Here is a 20,774-nt window from a genome sequence, read left to right as displayed (position 1 = left end):
TTTTTTTTTTTACAAGTGTTTTGCCTGTATTTTCAATTTTGTACTTCATTGTGTTGTTTTTTAGGGTTAATGTAAATGTCCGTAAAATTACTGGATAACGTGGCAGAAAATTACCAGTATGTTTGCATTTTTAGTGTAATATTTGGAAATATTATTACAATTTAAAAGAACTGTTTTCTATTTATGTAATTTATTCCTGTGATGGCAAAGCTGATTTTTTTTAATTTGTCATTACTCCAGTCTTCAGTGTTACATGACACGTGTTCCTTAAGAAACATTTATTATTCATTATTATCGATGCTGAAAACCATTGTGTCACTTAATATTTTTGTGGAAACCGTAATATATTTTTCAGGATTCTTTAATCAATTGAAAGTTTTTTGATTGAAATCTTTTTGTAACAATGTAAAGGTCTTTACTGTCATTTTTGATCAATTTAATGCATCCTTGGCGAATAAAAGTATTAACATATATAAAAAAAAAACCTGACAGACTCCATACTTCTGAATGGTAGTGTGCGTGTTGTTTTTCCTGGCACATTACATTGCAGTACAACTTGTTATCCATCAGTATTGACCGTGGTAAGATTCACATTTGACAAAAAACACTGCTAATGAACCAATTTCAAAACTGATCTGACATTAACATAAACAATTACACTGCTTTGTGTTTTGGATGGAGAGGCTGGATATGCTGCAGTGCCGTGGAATGTTCAATCCTCAGACTATGGATTCATTCTCATTAGTATTCATTTGATCCAGCTAGCCATCTGAAATGACAGTGATGCATTCCTTATATCACCTCGGGCTTGGACAACTGAAATATTTCTTGCCACATATCTGAAAACCTAGTATTTGTTAAATATGAACCAGTTCTGTCACAAACCCAAACATTTCACTTAACTGTATAGAATGCTGACAGAAACAACAAAGATCCCACTGCATGTGCTGCAGTTTTTATTCTGACAAGACATGAGACCAGATTCTACACCACAATGTTTCTATAAAGGCTAGGACATTCACACAAATCAATGCTGAACTACTGAACTTAGTCATCACGCGGGTAACTGATGTTGCCAACACATACTGATGTTCACTGATGTAACTTTGTCTTCCAAGGGGAGGCCCAGAATATAAACTAGCCCATAAAAGGAGATTCACACAGTAGGCGCATTCTTGTATTTTTCAAAATAACCCCTACTTCTTTTAAACAAGTTTCCTTAAAATAAAATATAGGTCATCTGATAAACACAAGGTGATTTCTAAATGAGTCAGATCTTCCTTTAAAATGACTTTACATTCAGTTTCATCACATTTTGAAATCAGTCCTGATTCAGTGGAGAATCAATCAATCATCTGACGTAGTATTTTCTTGGCAGGTATGATTGTTTTTTTTTTTTTTTTTTTTTTGACAGGTCTTGTGCAACCATATAATTTTCTTTTGTCATGGATTGTAACGATGGCTAACTCTGGAGAAATAAGAAAACAGAAATCAGCATGTTTGTCACCTCCTATGAATGCCTGTAGGAGTGGGAGGATAGTGTATATGAGTCACTGATGAAATGCTTCAACCTTCTACAATTAACTAACACTGCTCTTTAATTTCCTTATTATTCACCCTCTTAACTTAAAAAGTAAAAAAATAAAAATAAAAAAAAATTCCTGAGCTTGTCTGACCACTGACCTGTGGAGTTCAGGCATAAATAACAACTGTCTCATCCTCATGTTGTTCCAAATATGTATGACTTTATTTCTTTTGAGGACTCAAAAGATTACATTTTGATAAATAATTTTAATCTATAATCTTCCTTTCCAGTGAACTGTTATGCACTGTGACCAGATCATTGCGGGAACTGAATCAGTCTGATCTGTGAATGATTCAGCTTACAATGAATGAATGATTCTGTTCTAAAACTGTTTACAAATCAGATATTACTATTTTTCTCATTCCTGTAATGTAAAGACAACAGAATTTTCAGAATTATTTCATTTCCATGCTACTGTGCCTGTAAGCCTTTAATTCAACCCCCCTTTTCATATAAAATATCAATAACAGCACTTTTCTGTGCTCACAGTAAGAGTTTGGGTTTGCTGTCAGCTTCAATATAGTTTCTATCAACTCCATCCTTCAATAAATGCCAGCTCGCAAAGCCTGCATTACATTTTGACAGATTCAAATGACAAACCACACAGAAATAAAGTTTTAAGTTTTGAAATCTGAAGTATGTTTTCATAGTGCATCAAGCTCTTTTATCTCAAAAGATGAAGGAGAATTTCTTAAGAATTCATCATATAACTCCTTTAAAGTCAAGCACAGCTTGGTAATGCGCGCCTGAGCTGATGTGGAGAGGAAAAGTTCAACATTTTATGACATTCTCCATCCAATACTTTGTTTTCCAGATGGTCACTCTTTTTTTGACAGGCTCATTAAAGAATGCGGTCTGGTGCATGCGAAGCTACGGTGAGTGGATTTTCAGTGCATCTGTTTGATTCGACTATGTCACTATCCTTTCCAGATCGAAACGACTGCCAGCTTCAACCCCATTGTTCCATTCGCATAAAGGCTTACCCAGGCAGCTCAGCGTTTAGCCATTGGCTGCCCTACTTTCGGCCTCGGCTATGAGAGTGAATGGACTAAATTGGATGGAAACGTTTTTACTCGTTTGTGCAACTCTGACCGTTCACCACAAGGCTTTTGGTTGGTCAGGCAGAATCGGGAAGATTGCTTCTTTCTTATGTGCTGCAGACGCTTACAACCTACTTTCTAAGGGAAATGCGCAAGACACAGTTGGGAGCATACTTTCTGAAGACAAATAGAAAATGGCAGGCTAGTTTTTTTTTCTGGATATACTAGAGTAGAAACCTATTTATAGCTTTAGATGGCAAGGATAGAGTGAGTAACTTGAGACTCAGATGGTACTGAAAAACTGCAGCTATAACCACATCAGGGCTGTATTTTGATGTGGAGATAAGGGCTAATCTCAGAAGAGCAGTGAGTTAGCTTAGTCAACGTGATTCACAGCACTTCATTTCGCTTTGGTACCAAAGCAAACCAAGCGGACATACCGCTTATTAACTAATGCAGCACTATGTAGCATGCTGGCTAACATGCCTGGGCATGCAGTCATTTTATTTTGTGTGCGCCCTTGTTAGGTTCTTCCTCAAAGGCGGCATTGTAAACTTAATTCAGAAAGTGAGGCACCTAAAGCTGAGCCTATATTAAATATTGCATAACTGAAGAAATGAAAACCATCAGTCATACTTTCAAACAACTGGTTAACTGTAAATCAGCATTAGAATTAGCCTTCAGGCATGATGCCCATGTGCATGTGATTAATGGTCACAACATGATTTAGAGCCATCTGCTTGTGGAGCACTTCCTCTAATTGCATCAAAGGCAGGTCACCTGAAACCAGTAAATTACCCAAAGTTCTCATAAATGTTTGTAACGGCTAAGAGACACTTCCTTAAAGATCTCCTGACAGAAAGAACTATAAGAGGAAAGTCCTAAAAGGGGGAACCTCTGAGGAAAACAGAAAGAGAGCAGAGTGAGTCACCACATACAGATGACAGGATGGGTCGTGACACAGTTAAGCAATTTTTTCTGTGATAATAAACAATACACCGTATATATATATATTATGTTTTTAGAGTCTCTTATATTCACCAATCTAAATTTATTTGATAAAAAATACAGTAGAAACAGCAATATTGTGAAATGTTATTAACATAACCGTTTTGTATTTGATTATATTTTCAAATGCAATTTATTTCTGTGATGGCAAAGCTGAATTTTCAGCAGCCATTACTTCAGTTTTCAGTGTAACAAGACCCTTCAGAAATCATTCTAATATGCTGATTTGGTGCTCAAGAAACATTTCATATTAATATCAATGTTGAAGACAGTTGGTGCTCAATTTTTTTTTTTTTTTGGAGAATATTCCTATTTTAATTTTTATTGTATTTTATTTTATTTTTTTATTTTATTTGTCAGTATTGATTATTTTTCAAAACATCCTTGCTGAATAATAGTATTTTTTAATGTATTTTTAAAAGAGTGGGGGGAAAAACATACTGACCCCAAACATTTGAATGATAATGTAGAGGTCTATTTTTTTCATTTTCAGCCAGATCAACCAGTTCTATCCTTTGTCATTTTGAAAAGGTCACAAAAAGTCCTTCCTATCAGTCATGTTCAAACATCCCACAATAAAATGATGCTGTAATGATGCAGGATTTTTATAGTCATAACTTAATTCAATGTTTGCATAAATCACACCCTCTGTCATCCATCATCTTAATCACAGACACCAGGCCAGCCAGGATTCCACGGCTGATTGAGGCATAAAATATGAATATTCTACTGACTCAGTCACAAATCTTTCCCCATGGCTAAGATTCACACACACCAATGAATAAACACAAAATGCAAGAATAGAATGACCGATATGCACTAATATACACACAGCTCTTACATTGCTCAGGCAACCTCAATCTCAACAGACTAAAGTATTGGAAAGATACAGCAGTACAACTAAATGGCTAACACTGAAATAATGGGCTTCAATGAAACATTGGTTTACCTTATCAGGATAACACCATATTTAATTTGTGTCAGGAATAAAAACAAGTTTATAAGAGATAGAAGTACAGTGTGTTCAATGGACTGTCCAGTTGTTTTAACACACCGATTTTTCAGCTGATTAAATGTCTTTCCGAAAAATTTTCAGTAGACAAAAACTCCATAAAACTTGTGAAAATGAGACTGTAAGTCTGTCCCTCATAGCCTCATTTTCATCTGCATAAAATTAATTATGGCGTCTAACCTGACTAAGCCCATCATGACCCAAATTTGTTGTAGATCCAATAAAAGCAAGTGTTCAAAAAAAGTATATTTTAATGAAATTCCCAAGGTAGTGGGAAAATCTAATCAAACTTTGATTTGATACTATTAGACTTAAAATTATGAATTAAACATCACAAATGTTCCACACTTCGGATAAAAGAATCTGCTAAATAAATAAATGTAAATGTAAAATTGAACTGTTGGTGGTGCTTGAGGGCTTTAGAAACAAACCCCAAATTTGGTCAGAAGGCTTTATAGCGTTGCTAAATTTCAAAAATGTCTCCACCTTTACCTAATTTGAGTAAGCAACAAAGTAGTACTGTAATAAGTAGCCGCATTAATGGAAAACAGAATCAAGTACAACACAGGCCAACTTCAGTGATTGCATACTGTTTATGTCACTGGAAAAAAAAGAACTTAATTTTCTGCTGTATAACTTGTGGCAATTTGTGCCATTAATTGAACGCATCTGTGTCCATCCTCTCCAGAAAGTGACCCAGGATGATACATGGGACTTCTTATCATGTTAGCGGCAGCCCCTTTTTACATTAAATAAGTCTTTTTCTGAAAGTAGCATGTGTTTGTAATAAAAATGTCATGAAAGCAGAAAAAAATACATGCACACACACACACCTTGAAATAATATCAACCATATGCCAACTGCACAGGATGAAGCTGTAGCAATCGGTCACACAGGATGACAGATTTTTGTTTTTCCAAATCCAAAGTAAAAGAACCCTGTACACCTTAATATGAACTATGGTTTCTGTTGTTTTGATTCGGTATGCACATTTATAAATGTGATCTTGCACATGTGGCGGTTTCCCACGCACAAATCTTTCACATACATGCACACAGACGAAACACACACTATGGTAGTCTGACATAAAAAGGTGTTTTTATGTGAATCCTTCCACTTAAAAAAGCCCTAAATTTCACCAGGCTTTTGTGTGCTGGCTGTCTGCAGTACCTCTTCATCTGAGCACCACTACATTCACTGTTTTTGCAGCTTTCTTTTTCTCCCTGTCTCTTTCATTCTTTATGTCTATTCACTAGCAGTGAAGAGATCTCTGCAGGATGTGAGCAGCAATTTCATCTTCTAGATGAGTAGCGAACAGCCAGTGCCACAGCAAACAGGTGTGAGTAGGTACAGGTCTGTCGCAATAGTGCCTGTCTGAATGTGTTGTCTTGTTGTGGGTGTTGAATGTCACAGAGTATTCAAAATTCAGCTCTTTATTCAAAACTGAGAGCACATCTTTTGGGTCAAATACAGACGGTTTTAAAATATTACATTAGGTACACTTACAAATAAAGGTTCTTTAATTGGCATGAGTGGTTTCATGAATAACCTTTAACATCCATGGAACCTTTCCAAGGTTCTTTATAATGGGGAAAAGATTCTTCAGAATATTTAAATATTCAGTCACACTTTATTTTAAAGCCCATTAGAGTGGGGGAACTATGACGTCACTTTGTAGGCGGATCGGCTGTTAGCATGACACTGGTTCCCTCGACAAAAAGCCTATAGGATTTTTCCATAGGCTTTTGGATTATCGCAAAAAATAAGCCCTGTGTTCAACCATAGTTCATGAAACTTCACAAAATAATATAACTTTGATGAATTTTGAAGCCTAAATAAAAGCGCCAGAACTTAAAAGCTAAACTTAGGCTACAAACGAACTACACCTCCACGGTCGCTCGCCTTCGACGTCACCACCACCATGCTTCCGACAACTTTTTCAAACTTATTTTTAACGTGTTCAGTGAAAAGGATTTACTCTGTATATGAATGTTAATCCACGCTACATGAACCTTTTCATATAAACTGGAATAAATACAAAACTAGAGCCAACCTAAAACTGAAATGAGACATTAATAATAAATAGTATAGTGAATAAATGAAATAATCATAAGGACATATGAAGGAACGTATTTCTGTACATTTCGAAATAAGGTGCATTAAAAGTCAATAAATCCTTGATTAATATGAATATTTTAATTAAAAGCGTGTCTCCACGAACTATTCAATAAAATTCCAGTGCATTTAATCTATTAAATAACAGCAGAGTGCGTGAGTTTTTGGATATGGTAAGATTAAACTTTATTTAGTGAATAAAATACCACATTTCAGCTTTGTTAGGGTGGGTAATTTACACAAAATGTTATTTTATCCTTGCTTCTAGAAAATTCTCAAACCACATTTCAGCTTTGTTAGGGTGGGTAATTTACACAAAATGTTATTTTATCCTTGCTTCTAGAAAATCCTCAATCTATATGCTCCGTAACAGCTTCATGTGGCCGTAAACATTTAAATTTAAAGTGGCTTTAAGCACTATGCATCGTTAAAGTTTCACTTTCACCGTGACTAAGGACATGGAATAATCGTAATATGAGTTTACCTTATGGTTCGAACCTAGCATCTCCGCATCAGTAGGAAAGCGATAAAACGAGCATCTTCCATCTGAAGACTTGTGTTGCATTTCAGGGCAAAACAAAAAAAACATCGTCGACCAACAATATAAAATGCGGGAAACTATTAATTGGTTATTCTACAATTAATTGTATTACAAATTATACTACGACTGGAAAATACTGTAAATTGATCAATTGTTCGGTGTGATGACGTTAAATGTCTCCAACAGCACCTGTAGTCCCATTTAGCAACTTGTTAGCAACCGTCTTTTTTAAGAAACGTAACAGTTTCAAAAAAATTATGAGTGGGGTGTAACTGGTGTGTTTTATGTCGCAGAATAAAACGTGAAAGTATCTTGAGCTTGTGTGAACCACGGACCTTATTTTAGGGATTTAACCAAAATCCCATTCAAAAAACCCATTGACTCAGGGACGATGGAACCGGAAGTGCTAAAATGCTAACTCGCTTTCAGGTTTTTGCCTACAAAGTGACATCATAGTTCCACCATTCTATTGTCGCTATTAACAAACCATTAACTATGACTTTTGCCTCAATAAACTCCTAATTTGCTGTTTATTAATATTGTAAGGTAGTTGTTAAGTTTAGGTATTGGGTAGGATTAATTTAGGGATGTAGAATATGATCATGCAGAATATGTGCTTTATAAGTACTAATAAACAGCCAATATGTTAATAATAGGCATGCTAATAAGCAACTAATTACTAGTGAGAATTGGTCCCTAAAGTGATATAAATATTGTGTAAATATTCTTTACACAAAGAAAAAAAATGGTTCTTTGAAGAACTGTTCACAGAAAGGTTCTTTGGGAACCCAAAACGCCATTTTTTTAACCCTTTGTTTTTAAGAGCGTATGGGATTTAAAAATCTGAAAAATATCTTGTTAAATTTATGTTTTAAAAAACAGCAGCTGTGCTTGCCAGAAATTCACTGTAAAAATACAGTGACAACGTTTCAGTTATTACAGGATTGAAGCTTGTATATTTTACAACTCATAATAAAGTTATATAATGTTAATACACCTACTTTACAATTTGCTTTCTGGGAATATTCCTTTACTGTTTTTCACCATAAATTATATGGTAAGTCATAGTTTTTACTTGCAAAAAACACAAATTTAACAGTATTTTACGGTAAAATTACAAATAATATAAAATTACATATATTTAATTACATATAAAAAGTGTTACCATTTTTCACCGAATAAGGTAATTTACACTGTTAAAGATTATTTTTCAAAGTTGTAAATATTATTATTATTGGAGTACATTTTACAAGAATTATAACACTATTTCAGTTTTCTATTTCAAAATGTAATGTTTAATTCAATGTGTAACTTGATGTTTCTTTGTAATTGTGAATTTTACTACAATTTCTGAATGAAAATTGTTTCATTGTACAGTTAACCAATTAGTGATATTTCAATAATGCAGTTAAAATGGACACCTATGCGGCAAGGCATTGCACCACTAAAAGGACACTTTCAGATAATTGTTCAACTGAAATATCAAATTTTTTTGTTTTAAAGAATAATGTAAGCACAAAAAAATTAAGCCTTTTTTAACCCTCCACCCCAATGCCTTGCCCCATAGACTGCTATTGTAAGTGAATTGCAAACGAGGTTTTTGTTTTTTTCACCACCAAGGGACGAGTCAATGAGTTGTCTGTGATAATCAACAGCGTGACACAGATGCAATCAATAGAGCTTAACTTGAATGGTACCCGGAACATTTCTTTAATATATGATAGGAATTATACTGAATGGAATACAGCAATAGAAGCTTTTTGGAACTATTGAACAAAGTGACAAACTAGTAAGCTGAAACCCTTAGTGGTATCGAATGCTATTGAAGGAGGCTGTCTGACCTTTGTCTGACCTTGGGTTTGTGGAAATGTGTTCATTACTTTGCGCCACAAACTGATCTTTGTCATTACTGTCTGCTGATAGCGTTCTCCACAACTGCATCTCTAGCGTCTTTTTCCCTTTGGAATGTTGTAATGGTGAATCGTGAACTTCAGTTGAGCATTACACTGATAAAGATCTGGTCTTTCCTCCTTTGTTTGTCATGAATCTTTGCTGTGAGGATTGCTAGTAATCTCTGTGGAGAAATATGGAAGAGATGTTTACTGTATAGACTTTGCCAGAACAATATCTGCAATAAGTTATTTAATATTTATTATTACCTGACCTTCAAATTTGACATGCTTTTCTTGGTTTTATTGTCACATGACAAGTAAATGACTTCCTGCCACAATGGCTTTAAGTGGCAGATTAAGTACTTTTTTCAGTGATTTCAAACTTTTAATGAGAGTTTTTTTTGTACGATCTCGGGCACAGTTATACGACCTTGACATTTTTGCCTCATAAAATATCAGAAATTGAAAACATATTCATTATAGAAAATGTGTATTTGAGTCATTCAAGTCATCATGCTTTTTATTTATTTATATATATTTTTTAAATAACACATGATATAATTTAAATGTATAAATTAATATATCAAGTTATGGTCTGTATAATTTGCATTTTACATTTTTTTTAAACAATACATTATTTAATTGAAAATATATAATTGAGTGTAACATCATTGACCCATAAACTCATATTGTCAGTATGCTGTCTATGATCGTGTGTGTTTGTGTGAATGTGGGTGCCCTCGCTCCTGCCTCGCATCCATATGTGTGTCTGTTTATTTACAAGAGCTGGAATGTGTGCGTGTGCATATGTGTGTGGGTGAATCTGCACATACTCGTGCTCGAGTGAGAAACACAGTGTGTAATGCTCAGCTCATTATGTTTCATAGTTCAGTAAATTTTGATGAATAGAGGAGTGTTCCCTCTCTCAGGACCTGCCACATCGGTCATGCCGAGAGCCATCTGTGCGATTGGGCTTCGCTCTCATGCATACTACATCTCATGCCTACAGGAGTTCAGTGCCTTTACTTTTAAGGCTCTAATGTATCTATTGTAATATACATATACAAAATGTCACACTGGCAGGATAGAACAAGTGTTATGAAACTAAAAATCCTGTAAAAGGGTCACTTTATTATTAGTAGTAGTAATACTAATATTATTAGTATTATTAGTAGTAGTAATAATAATTTTATTATCAAAATAATATTGTCTCCAATGTCTACTTATAAATTGGCTTAAACATGATCATAATGTTATCTATATACATTATCAATATAACAAAAAAATGGCTTCAACACATAATGGCATCATTAAATAATATTTACAATATTTACTCCACTGTCTACTTGCTGTATATGATCGTATGTATTGTCAATATCTAGCCTATTTATAACGAAAAATAATCAAATGGCATAGTTAAATAATACATAAATATTCTAGGGTTTATTATTATTATTATTATTATTATTATTGTTGTCAAAATATTATTATTTGTCACTGTCTACTTATAATATTAATTGGGCTAAATTATGATCATAACATAGTGACATTATCTATATAACAAAAAGAAAATAATCAAATGGCATAATTAAATAATAAATCAAACATTTTAGGGTTTGTTGTTATTTATTTATTTGCTATTATTATTATTGTTGGTAATTAATTAATTTTTTGTCATTACGTCTACTTAGAATTTTAATGATTTACTAAAAACATATAATCATAATGTACTGGCCATATTCTCTATATTGAAAATAACAATTTTGACATATAAACTGTGACATAATATTAGTCATTCAGTGAGATATTGGTCATACCAACCCAACCCTATTATGACCTCTTTAAATTACAGCATTGTGCAATATTTAAATGTACAGGTTTGCACAAATCAATTACATTAAACTTCCTCTTGCTTTGAGTAAAATTGTTCCTTATAGACTCCTTATAGGTTAGGCAGGTATCTCACTTTAGGAGGTGTCTCTGTATTGTTACCTTTGCTTTTTATCTGTATTGTCTGTTATCATCTACATCTACATCTACATCTACTGTTATCATCATTATATGTTATCATCTACATTTTCAGCAAAGTCTGTGGGCAGAGAATCTGACGGCCAAGAGCCTTCAGAAGAACCTGGAAAAAAAATGAACACAACACTGCCTGCATTCTTCTAAAACGAGAGCTAATTCGTCTGCGAGATCAATTCAAAGCCAAGACTCAATGGATTTCGAGTGTGACAAATTGAATTGAGTAATTAAGATCAGAACATTGATAGCTTTTAGAATTCTGACAATGAATGTGTTGCTCTCCCATTCCTCAGTGATTCCTGATAGATAAAAACAGACAAGGATTTGAAGTATTAAAAACAATAATCTGTGAAACCAAGACTCCACAGTTACCTCATCCTCCAACATTACTCTTAATTGTTCTAATGCCTCCAGCAAACCCGCTACAGAAGAAATCCCTGACACCCAAAGCTCCAGACAGTAAAGAACCTGCTGTGTCCTGGGGCAGCCTGGTACAACTTGAGCTGTGTCATGCTTGGACTCCCTAACAGTGCCTCCCTTAACACACACACACACACACACAAACTTATACTTAAACACCCCTCAGTGCCTGGCACTGAACACACACAGGCACACAACAGACCTAACTCAGAGCAGGCCACCTCTGCAGCTGAACCAACTGCCTCCACATCTACACCACTGGAGAGAGCTTGCCGATTGCATTATGGAACGCATTTAATGCAGTTATACATATTCAAGGAAAAATTAAGAGGTTGTGTAACAGTTGCATGTCTAAAATGTACACTTACTGTAACACAATTTACAGCGGAAGAAGGCTTTCTGTTTCTCAAAATGAACCCCTAGTACAATTAAAACAGCTCTCCAGAGAAGAACAAAGGGTGGGCTATTATCTGGCAGCCCATCTTGATACCACCCTTAAGGGTGAAATGTACCTTACAATGGAGGAGATGTAATCTTCATGTAATTGGTTTGTTGAAACGCTCACTGCTTAATCTATGTAAAATGAGGCATTCTGACAGAGGTGAGAAAACTCGGTAATGGGATACTGAAACTTGTCCATTATACAATAAAACTAATCTGAGATTCCTTTGTTTCATGTTATATCTATACTGTATAAGCAGTAAAATATATATGCAGTGTGTATACATACATACATATACATACATACATACATACATATATATATTGTATATATATATATATACACATATACACAATATACTCACGTAAAGTGATATAAATAGCAAATCTCAAGTGCCTGATTGTTTATATTATTACAAAATGTTAACTACATTATCGCCCAGCTCTTTATTAAAAGTTAGATATAAGTGGATGTATATAAAAAAGGTGTTACAACTTAAAAAAGTAAGTGTTAATGTTGTCTTCATTTTTTTTTTTTTTTTGCTTCAACAAACAACAAATTACTCACGTAGGATAATATATACTGTATCGAAAATCTCAACTGCTTGATTGCTTGTATCATCGCACAATGTAAACTATATTATTGCCCAGCTCTAATCTGATGAATGTGACTATGAAGATATTAAGATTAACATAAAACATTAACGTCATGATTGAATGAAACCGTGTGTATCATGAAAAACACTATACAAAGAATTTTGAGGACTTAGTATATGTATATCCTATACATTTCTTATATATTCACAGTATATATAGAGTAAAAGCAATAAACACAATTATGTGTTCAGTGAATATATCGTTACAAGTGGCACAAATCCATACATATTCCTAAAATGGACACCAATAGAATATTATAGAAAAGCCCCTCTGCCAGGTAGCTGTATTAAATCAATGACATCATCACTCTATTTGGTGCTGCAATACTGTCAAGTCCACATTGTTGCACAAGCATTATTGGAAGTTATACATTGAATAGTCCCTTTGCTCCAGGGTCTATCATTTGGATTATGTCACCCTGTACATAAACTATAGCCTGGAAACATTCTGGATGACACATTCATAAGTACCATAACTGTACAAATGATACGTTAAAAAGAACAAGATGGTACTGTGAGCTAATTACCCATGGAAAATGCAGCTGAGCTCGGTATTAAAAATGAACCGCTCTCTAACACACACTTACATTATACACAGTGCACAGCATACACAGCCAAATACACATCTATAAATACATCCATGCACACATAAATCAAAGCACATCCCTGATAAATTAGGTTATCTCACATTTCTGAAGTGTTTGGGCCAAGCATCATAATGACTATGTTTGCATGCACATTATTTTGCTATTATGTTTATATTCTGGCATCCATGAAAGACATTTAAGCATGATTTTGCCATTTATTATGCTCCATAACAGTAACTCAATCAACTCACTGAAGTCTTTAACAACAAAACACAAGAGTGCATTAGAATAGCAGCATATTTAAATTTTTGCGCAAGTAAATGCAGCCAAGATGCACATCATCTTCAATAGACTGACATTTCACAACTATCTTTAACCTTATTATTGATAATGGCAATCAGGTTAATGCACTTTCTTGATGCGTACGTAACCAGAATACACAAACAAATTCTGATTAATGCTGTAATATTATTGAGCACGTAAACGTAGTCATTGAGGCTGTGTAATAATATATACACAGATGATGTCAGTTTCTGGGCAATGGGCCTAAAAGTTAATGTAACTGTATAAACATTATAGCTGGTTACGTTTTTCCCTCAGTCACCATAATCAAAATCTGACCCGAACGTGAGGCATAAAAACATAAACAAGCTTTAAGCGTTCACCCTCCCTCTGAATAAAAAAGAAATCTGTTCATTTTAAAAGCCTGTTGAACTGCTTTTCAAGTGCTGAACTTACCATTGGCATTTTTCCCACATGTGAGGTGCTGATAGTGCAAAAGGAGGCCGTACAACTCCGAGTCATTGCTCAGAGCCTGCTCAAAGGATTCCAGTGTGAATTTGGGGATCCCGTTATCCTTCTCCACCACCGAGCTATTCAACACCCGGCTGAAGACCTCTCGGAAGAGGCTCTCCATACAGGCGGTCAGGTATATGGCCGCATGCTCGTGGATGCGAGCCGCGACCCTGCTGTCCACCATCCACCTGAAGAACCTCCCCACGGAGAAGACCAAGCCGCATCTCTCCGATTTCCCCCGGCTGAATTTATCCTCGGTGCTCATGTTGTACATGGACAGCGCGCTGAGCGCCGCGGCAATGCAGTTGACCGAGATGGTCCACGATAGGATCATCTTGATGGCACTTTGGACTTCGTATTTGGTGCATTTGCCGTAGCGCAAACTCAGCCGCTGCGCTTCCCTGGCGATCCTCACCAGCGCGCGGCTCACGAGCGTGGAGAGGCGCGCCAGCAGATCCGCGGAAACGGTCCCGAACCTCAACTCTTCCTCCTTGTTGAGCGCGTTCTCCACCTCCCCGAGGCTCCATGGCACATCCTCAAGCTCGGGAAGTTTCGCACAGTGTCCGGAACACTCCAGGGTCTCGCCGTCTTCAGCCAGGACGGTGTTGACGGTGTCTAGGCTGTTGTGTCGACTGCGCATGGAGTCGGTCAGATGCCAGCAGTGCCCTCCATGCGCATAGGAGATGTGCGCCTCGGAGCAGCACAGAGACAAGCTGGATGACCTGAAGGAGTCCGCGGCTCCACCGTAACCCGAATCCAGCGTCAAATCCTCCAGGGTCCTCACCACGGATTTACCCCTTTTTGCCATAGCTGCACTTCATATTGTCCACAAGGCTGAAAGCAAGGGGAAACGTTCCTTTGCAAACAAACGCCACTGCTTGGCTGCTTTATTCTGTCCACAATGTTACTGGAAAGGCACAGGCGAGTTCCCAAATTCTTGCGTTCACTGTTGAAAATGCACCCCCAACTTTGAAGGAGCAGTGGTGTTGTTATGGCACACACTAGTGTGTTTGAAGGCTGCGAAGCATCAGTTGGAGGAGGAGCCACATACAGTACTGCATCCAATACGCTGACGGGACCATTGCTGCGTACAGTTGGTTTTGAATTCGCACGGTGCTGCATGATGGTTCTGTGTACTTCTGTTCATCTTAAGATCCCCTCTAAAAGGTTATGGAGAGATGTTAGATCGTGTAAAAATGAAAGTCCCATTTTGACTCCAACTTTAGACTATATAAAGTATTAAGCAAAGTAATTTTAATGAAAACAAGGTCTAGATCTAAATAATTTCTTTGTGTTATGATCATTAAAGGTCACGATAGATAGATAGATAGATAGATAGATAGACAGATAGATAGATAGATAGATAGATAGATAGATAGATAGACATTTTTAGGATTTTACTTTATAAAAAGTTTAAATTAAACTACCGAACTTCTCATAAAACCCACTTTTCCAGAAACTATTTTGGTCAGATTGCATCCCATTTACTAAGAATTCCATCAGTAAATAAACTGTAATTGGTCTCTGGAGTGAAAGCAGAGTTTTAGATCTAGCGGTCTTAAGTGGCCAAAGAAAACTAGATAGACTTTATACAAGTAGTAGTCAGCATGCATGAAACTGCTCCGATCCAGTAGACCAAGCAGGGTAGCATGTTTGAGGACAAAAAGCAAGGGATCAAATGAACACCTGTCCTCTTCCCCATTCTCCCTTTCAGATGGGGTTCAGAGTAACGAGATTCCTGTTCATTAATAATGAAGAGTATGCATAATATATCAGTCATCTTGAATAGAGGCTTCTTGTGAACTTCACTCCCACAGTCTGAAAAAGGTCATATGTTTTCAATGTAAAATGAAGGATTAAAATGAGACACACCAAGCACTTCCTATTTTCCTAATAGCTAGGACTAATGCAGTGAGTATATGACACAAAGGAAAAATACTAAACAATAGACTTAACTCAAAATGACATCAAGACATTTATGTTTACAGACTTAAGAGATTGCAATAGCATAAATCAGTGACTGTAACACAAGAAAGAAAAACAAGATGCTTTTAGAGCTGAAATACACTTCATCACTTAAGTGTTTTTTTAAACCTGCTTTAATAAAGAAGGGACCATATTTTACTCAACACTGACCTCTTTGGACAACACTCCTCCAAAAACCTGTGGCTATAAGTGATACAGTTTGAAAGTTGTTTCTGCCAAGAGTAACCGGTTTTCCTTAATGAAACGCTCTGAACCTCAGAGTTTTGTTACATTTCTATTTTTAATCTGATAATTAACTTGTATCTCATAATTATTCTATTAACAAGTATCAGATTAACAAACTATTTGAGATAAACTTGAATTTAGCATTTTGTTGTGGTAGACTGCCATCTAGTGTGTTGGCAACCAAAACAATCATCATATCGTAGTCACTCAAACGACAATAACAATAGTCTGAGCTGAGACATCAGTCAGCGACATTACAGATGACCCCCATTCACCTGAAATCTGTCAATAATTTCATAAGGGATGAAATATATAGGTTATATCAAGTTGGTTGACTTTTAGATCTGTCCAGACTAATTTCCATGATTAACAACTAAAATGACCATCCCTGATTTTAAATCAGCAGTAATGCAGTAGCAAGGAGGCTTGATCTTTAAATGATAAATCACCTCATTTACTTTATTGTATGTTAATGTTCTCTGTATCTAAAGGAAAGCACAGACCCAATCAATAAAGTAATTATGTCTTGGATCAATGTAGTAGTTCCCTTTGTGATTTGTAATGTTTTCTCAACATACTGATCAGTATACAGATCTTTCATCAATTAGACTATTTATTGTCTCCAAATACAATATTTGCATCAAATGAACTATCAATACTGATGTGAAGAAAAGTTATATCAGACTAAAATGTGAAAATATATATTATGCTACATTGATAAATTAAAGTGATCAACATTTTCACTGTTTCCATTGCCTAGGAAAAAAAGACCAGCAGTTGTGCCTGATGAAGACCTGACTGGTCGAAACATTGTGCTGTTTGGTAAATACATTTTTGGAGCTGTAATTTCAGTGTGCGCACGTAATTTTTATTTGTTATTTTTTATGTCCTGCACCTGAACCTAATTTGGGTGTTTTGAATGTCAACACCTTTTTGCATTTGCTTGATTCCAGACAAAAGATAGCCTACTATGAATAATGTCAACCTTTTATGATAACATGCTCCAATAGTTTAACATATCATATCATTTACGTTCTATGGGGAAACTGCCCTTATAAGAAACTATTGCAGGCATTGCAGCAAATTTTAAACAGTAAAATAATTATTTAAAAAAACAAACGAATACCTAAAATTAAATTACCAATAATGGAAAAACATTGTTTTGGCCAATAAGCACTGAAATTAATAAACCAAAGCTTCATAAAACTTGCATAACATGTGACAACCCATTCTGGTGTTTTTGACTGCCACTCTCTACAACACATTCCTGCCTTTATTGCGTAGTTGCCTCAATGTATGCCAGTATGGTTTCATTTATTTACCCATATCTATATAAAATAATAATATTGTAATTTTAGTTTGGACGGTTTTGCACAAGGTGTTTGAAACCAACAAACAAAATTATTGAAAACAGATGTGTTATTGGACTTTTGACTCACAATTGACTGAGCCCTCCAGACAAACTATCCCCAGTCAGTCATATATAGTAGCTTATTATGTATTATAACAATTACATAATTTATTATTAGATTGCTACTAGTTTACCATAAATTGAAGTGAACTTGTGGCCATAATATTTTATAGAGTTTAAATTACGTCCTACCACTGGTGCACAAATATTTACCATAACAAAACTCATCTGTTCCTTTGTGCCCCTGGTCATGTGCCTATCCGGGTACTCACGCCCTGTCCAATCAGAGTCGAGCAGTAACATGGGCACAAAAAGCTTTTTCTATGCATTTATCTAAATGCGCTATTATTTTAAGTGACCTTTACACATCATGGAGAAAAATAATCGAGAACATGCCATTAACTTGACGAAATCTACCTCATCTGTGATGTTATCAGTGCTAAAAGTGCGGGTCTGCGCGAGCACGCCGCAGAAACGTGATGGTCTATTACGTCTGCCGTGCGGATCTGACCAATCGGCTGCGTAGGTGCCAGTTTGCGTCAGCGAGTGGGCGGAGTCGACTAATGGCTAACGGTTCACGGGGTGAATTAAAAATTGACATTCAACTAATAAACAACAACAATCGTGTGAATATTCATTGCTAATCGACGCCTGTACTGTCATGCGGATAGAGAACGTGTACTTACATATGGAATTAACCTGAAAACGCAAATATTTAACGTTTTAGGAAGAAGTTAAACGGCTGTTGTTTTTTTTCTGTCTTCGCGAGTCCATGTTGACGTTCGCGTGCTTTCTTTGTTGAGGTTTTCTTGTGCGTTTTTATATATATAACGTTATATATATATCAATCCGTAACTTTTACACTTAGTGGTGCGTGTTTTTGTCGAGGCGTACAGTCTAAACACTGTAAACTCGCTGATGCAGCAATAGCATCTGTCTGTCGTGTCAATCATCACAGGGTGTGTAAAGCAACTATATGAATTTTCAGCAGGCACGAGCGCAGAGATCCAGCTTCAACATGAGAAAAGTTTTTCTTGAGCTAGGCTGAAGAAGACGTAACCAGATCAGACTTTATACCTGAATTGAGAAGTCCGGGTTTGCCAAGTTTGGGAGTTGCTGGAGTATTCGTGATCTCAGAAGGGACTGCGGTACATTAGGAATAATGGTGGTCAATACGATGCACTGGTTCAGGAAGGGCTTAAGGCTCCATGATAACCCATCTCTGCGGGACTCTATAATAGGAGCCGATACTCTGAGATGCGTTTACATACTGGACCCCTGGTTTGCAGGATCGTCCAACGTGGGAATCAGCAGATGGAGGTGAGTTTCCTGGATCCGAGCACGTGTGTGCAGAGAACAGAGGGGATCAGACATCAGATCCTGTGACACTCCACTTATTTGTTAATAATAATAAGTATTTCAATGGTAACTAGTATATTTTCACTTTCACTAGTAGCCATTCATAGTGCTTATTTGTCATTACTAGTAAGTAATCCAATAGTAACTAAACTAATATACTGCTAGTAATTTAAATGACTAGAATCTGTTGAATTAGACACTAGTCATTTGCTACTAGTCATTTAGGGATAGTTGCTAGTAGTAAATAACTATTGTCTAATTTAACAGATACGTTAAAATTAGTAGTATTTTAGCAGTTAAATTCTATGTCAGTCTATGGTTTAGATAATAACTGTTCAGACTAGTATGTATTCCAGTCGTTGTTAGTGCCTTTTTCCAGTACTATTAGTCATCAGGTACTAGTATTTATTCTCATGTTCTGTATACTGGTACCCATGTCTTGTACAAAATATATTAGAATAAGCACTAGCGAAACTAGAATAGTTAGTGACGAAAGTTACTAGTATAGTTTCTAGTGAAATCTGAAAATGTACCAGCAAAAACTGGAATACATACTAGTGAAGTAAATAACCATAGACCCACATAAAATTCAGTAGCATAAGTGCAAAGTTTGTTACCAGTAAGAATGGAAATAGTTACCTGGGGCCAATATTTCTATCGTTTATTCAGTTAGCTCTAGCAATTTCACTAGTAACTATTGAATGCATACTACTACTGTACTAATCAATAATACTAATATTGATTGAATACTAGTCTCTCTCTCTACACACATACATAGTGACTAGTCAATAGTATCTGTTTTCAATTTCATTAGCACACATACACGCACACTTGTGTGACTTAAAAGCTGAATTGAGTGCAGATCTGCATTTGAATGGTGAGAGTGACATCTTATACCAGTCTTTTTGTTTCATTGTTTGAATATAAATAGCTCAGTATTAGGGATGTAACGATATGAAAATTTCTTATCACGATTATAGTGACCAAAATTATCACGGTTATCAGTATTATCACAGTATTGTTAAAATGTGCTGGAGATGTTCAAAAAGTACAGATGCATAAATCACTTCACCAAGTTTTATATTTAAAAATCAGCACACGACAAATAAAATTACTTTTTGTTTGCATAATCACTAAAACAATAACATTACCAATGATGTCCGGATTTTAAATGACAACTTGACTGACAACAGTTTAATAGCATGTTGAAATATCTAATGTAAATGTTCAAATAAAGCTTTGAAAAAGTTTCATAAAAAGGTAAACCTCACATTTCAGCCTTAAAATAAAGAAAAGAGTTAAGTCAAAATGATAATTGATTAATAAATGATTATATGTATTTTATCTGCTCCATAAATAATTCTAGATAACTATCTGAATTGTTTAAATGTGTAGAATCCACATAAGCTTGTTTTTCATCAACCGGTCAAACTTTACAGAAGGGCATGCAAATTCGGTCCGTTTTTTGCCAGACAGAAACTGCACACAGACTGAATGTAAATATAAGTCTCTGTAAATCCACTCACTGACAGCAGGTGACGCTTGTGGAAAAGCTGTTTCCTGTAACCTCCGTGGACAAAGCAGTATTAAAGATTGCGATTAAGAACACTTCCTTTAGGTATTACATGGAGCGAAGATGAAAACAAAATGCCTTTGAATTGTTTCTGAAGACAGTC

At 35.6% G+C, this 20,774-nt stretch overlaps 1 protein-coding gene and 1 pseudogene across 1 annotated transcript in view; one reads left to right on the top strand and one right to left on the bottom strand.

Annotated features, from left to right (window-relative positions):
- The window catches only part of btbd11b (BTB (POZ) domain containing 11b), a 67,037-nt gene extending 48,134 nt beyond the window's left edge, over nt 1–18,903 (bottom strand). The window contains exons 1-2 of the mRNA XM_016455326.1: nt 18,817–18,903; nt 14,061–15,277 (exon numbers count right to left, since the gene is read on the bottom strand). Of these exons, the coding sequence (XP_016310812.1) occupies nt 14,061–14,925 (865 nt within the window). The 5' untranslated portion in view covers nt 14,926–15,277; nt 18,817–18,903. The remainder of the gene's footprint in view (nt 1–14,060; nt 15,278–18,816) is intronic.
- LOC107664687 (cryptochrome-1-like) overlaps nt 18,249–20,774 on the top strand; it is a 12,365-nt pseudogene continuing 9,839 nt past the window's right edge.

The sequence above is a fragment of the Sinocyclocheilus anshuiensis genome, unplaced genomic scaffold, assembly GCF_001515605.1.
Source record: "Sinocyclocheilus anshuiensis isolate Anshui unplaced genomic scaffold, SAMN03320099.WGS_v1.1 scaffold571, whole genome shotgun sequence".
In the NCBI taxonomy this organism is placed as follows: Eukaryota; Metazoa; Chordata; class Actinopteri; order Cypriniformes; family Cyprinidae; genus Sinocyclocheilus; species Sinocyclocheilus anshuiensis.
This window is presented reverse-complemented; position numbering and strand designations above follow the sequence as displayed.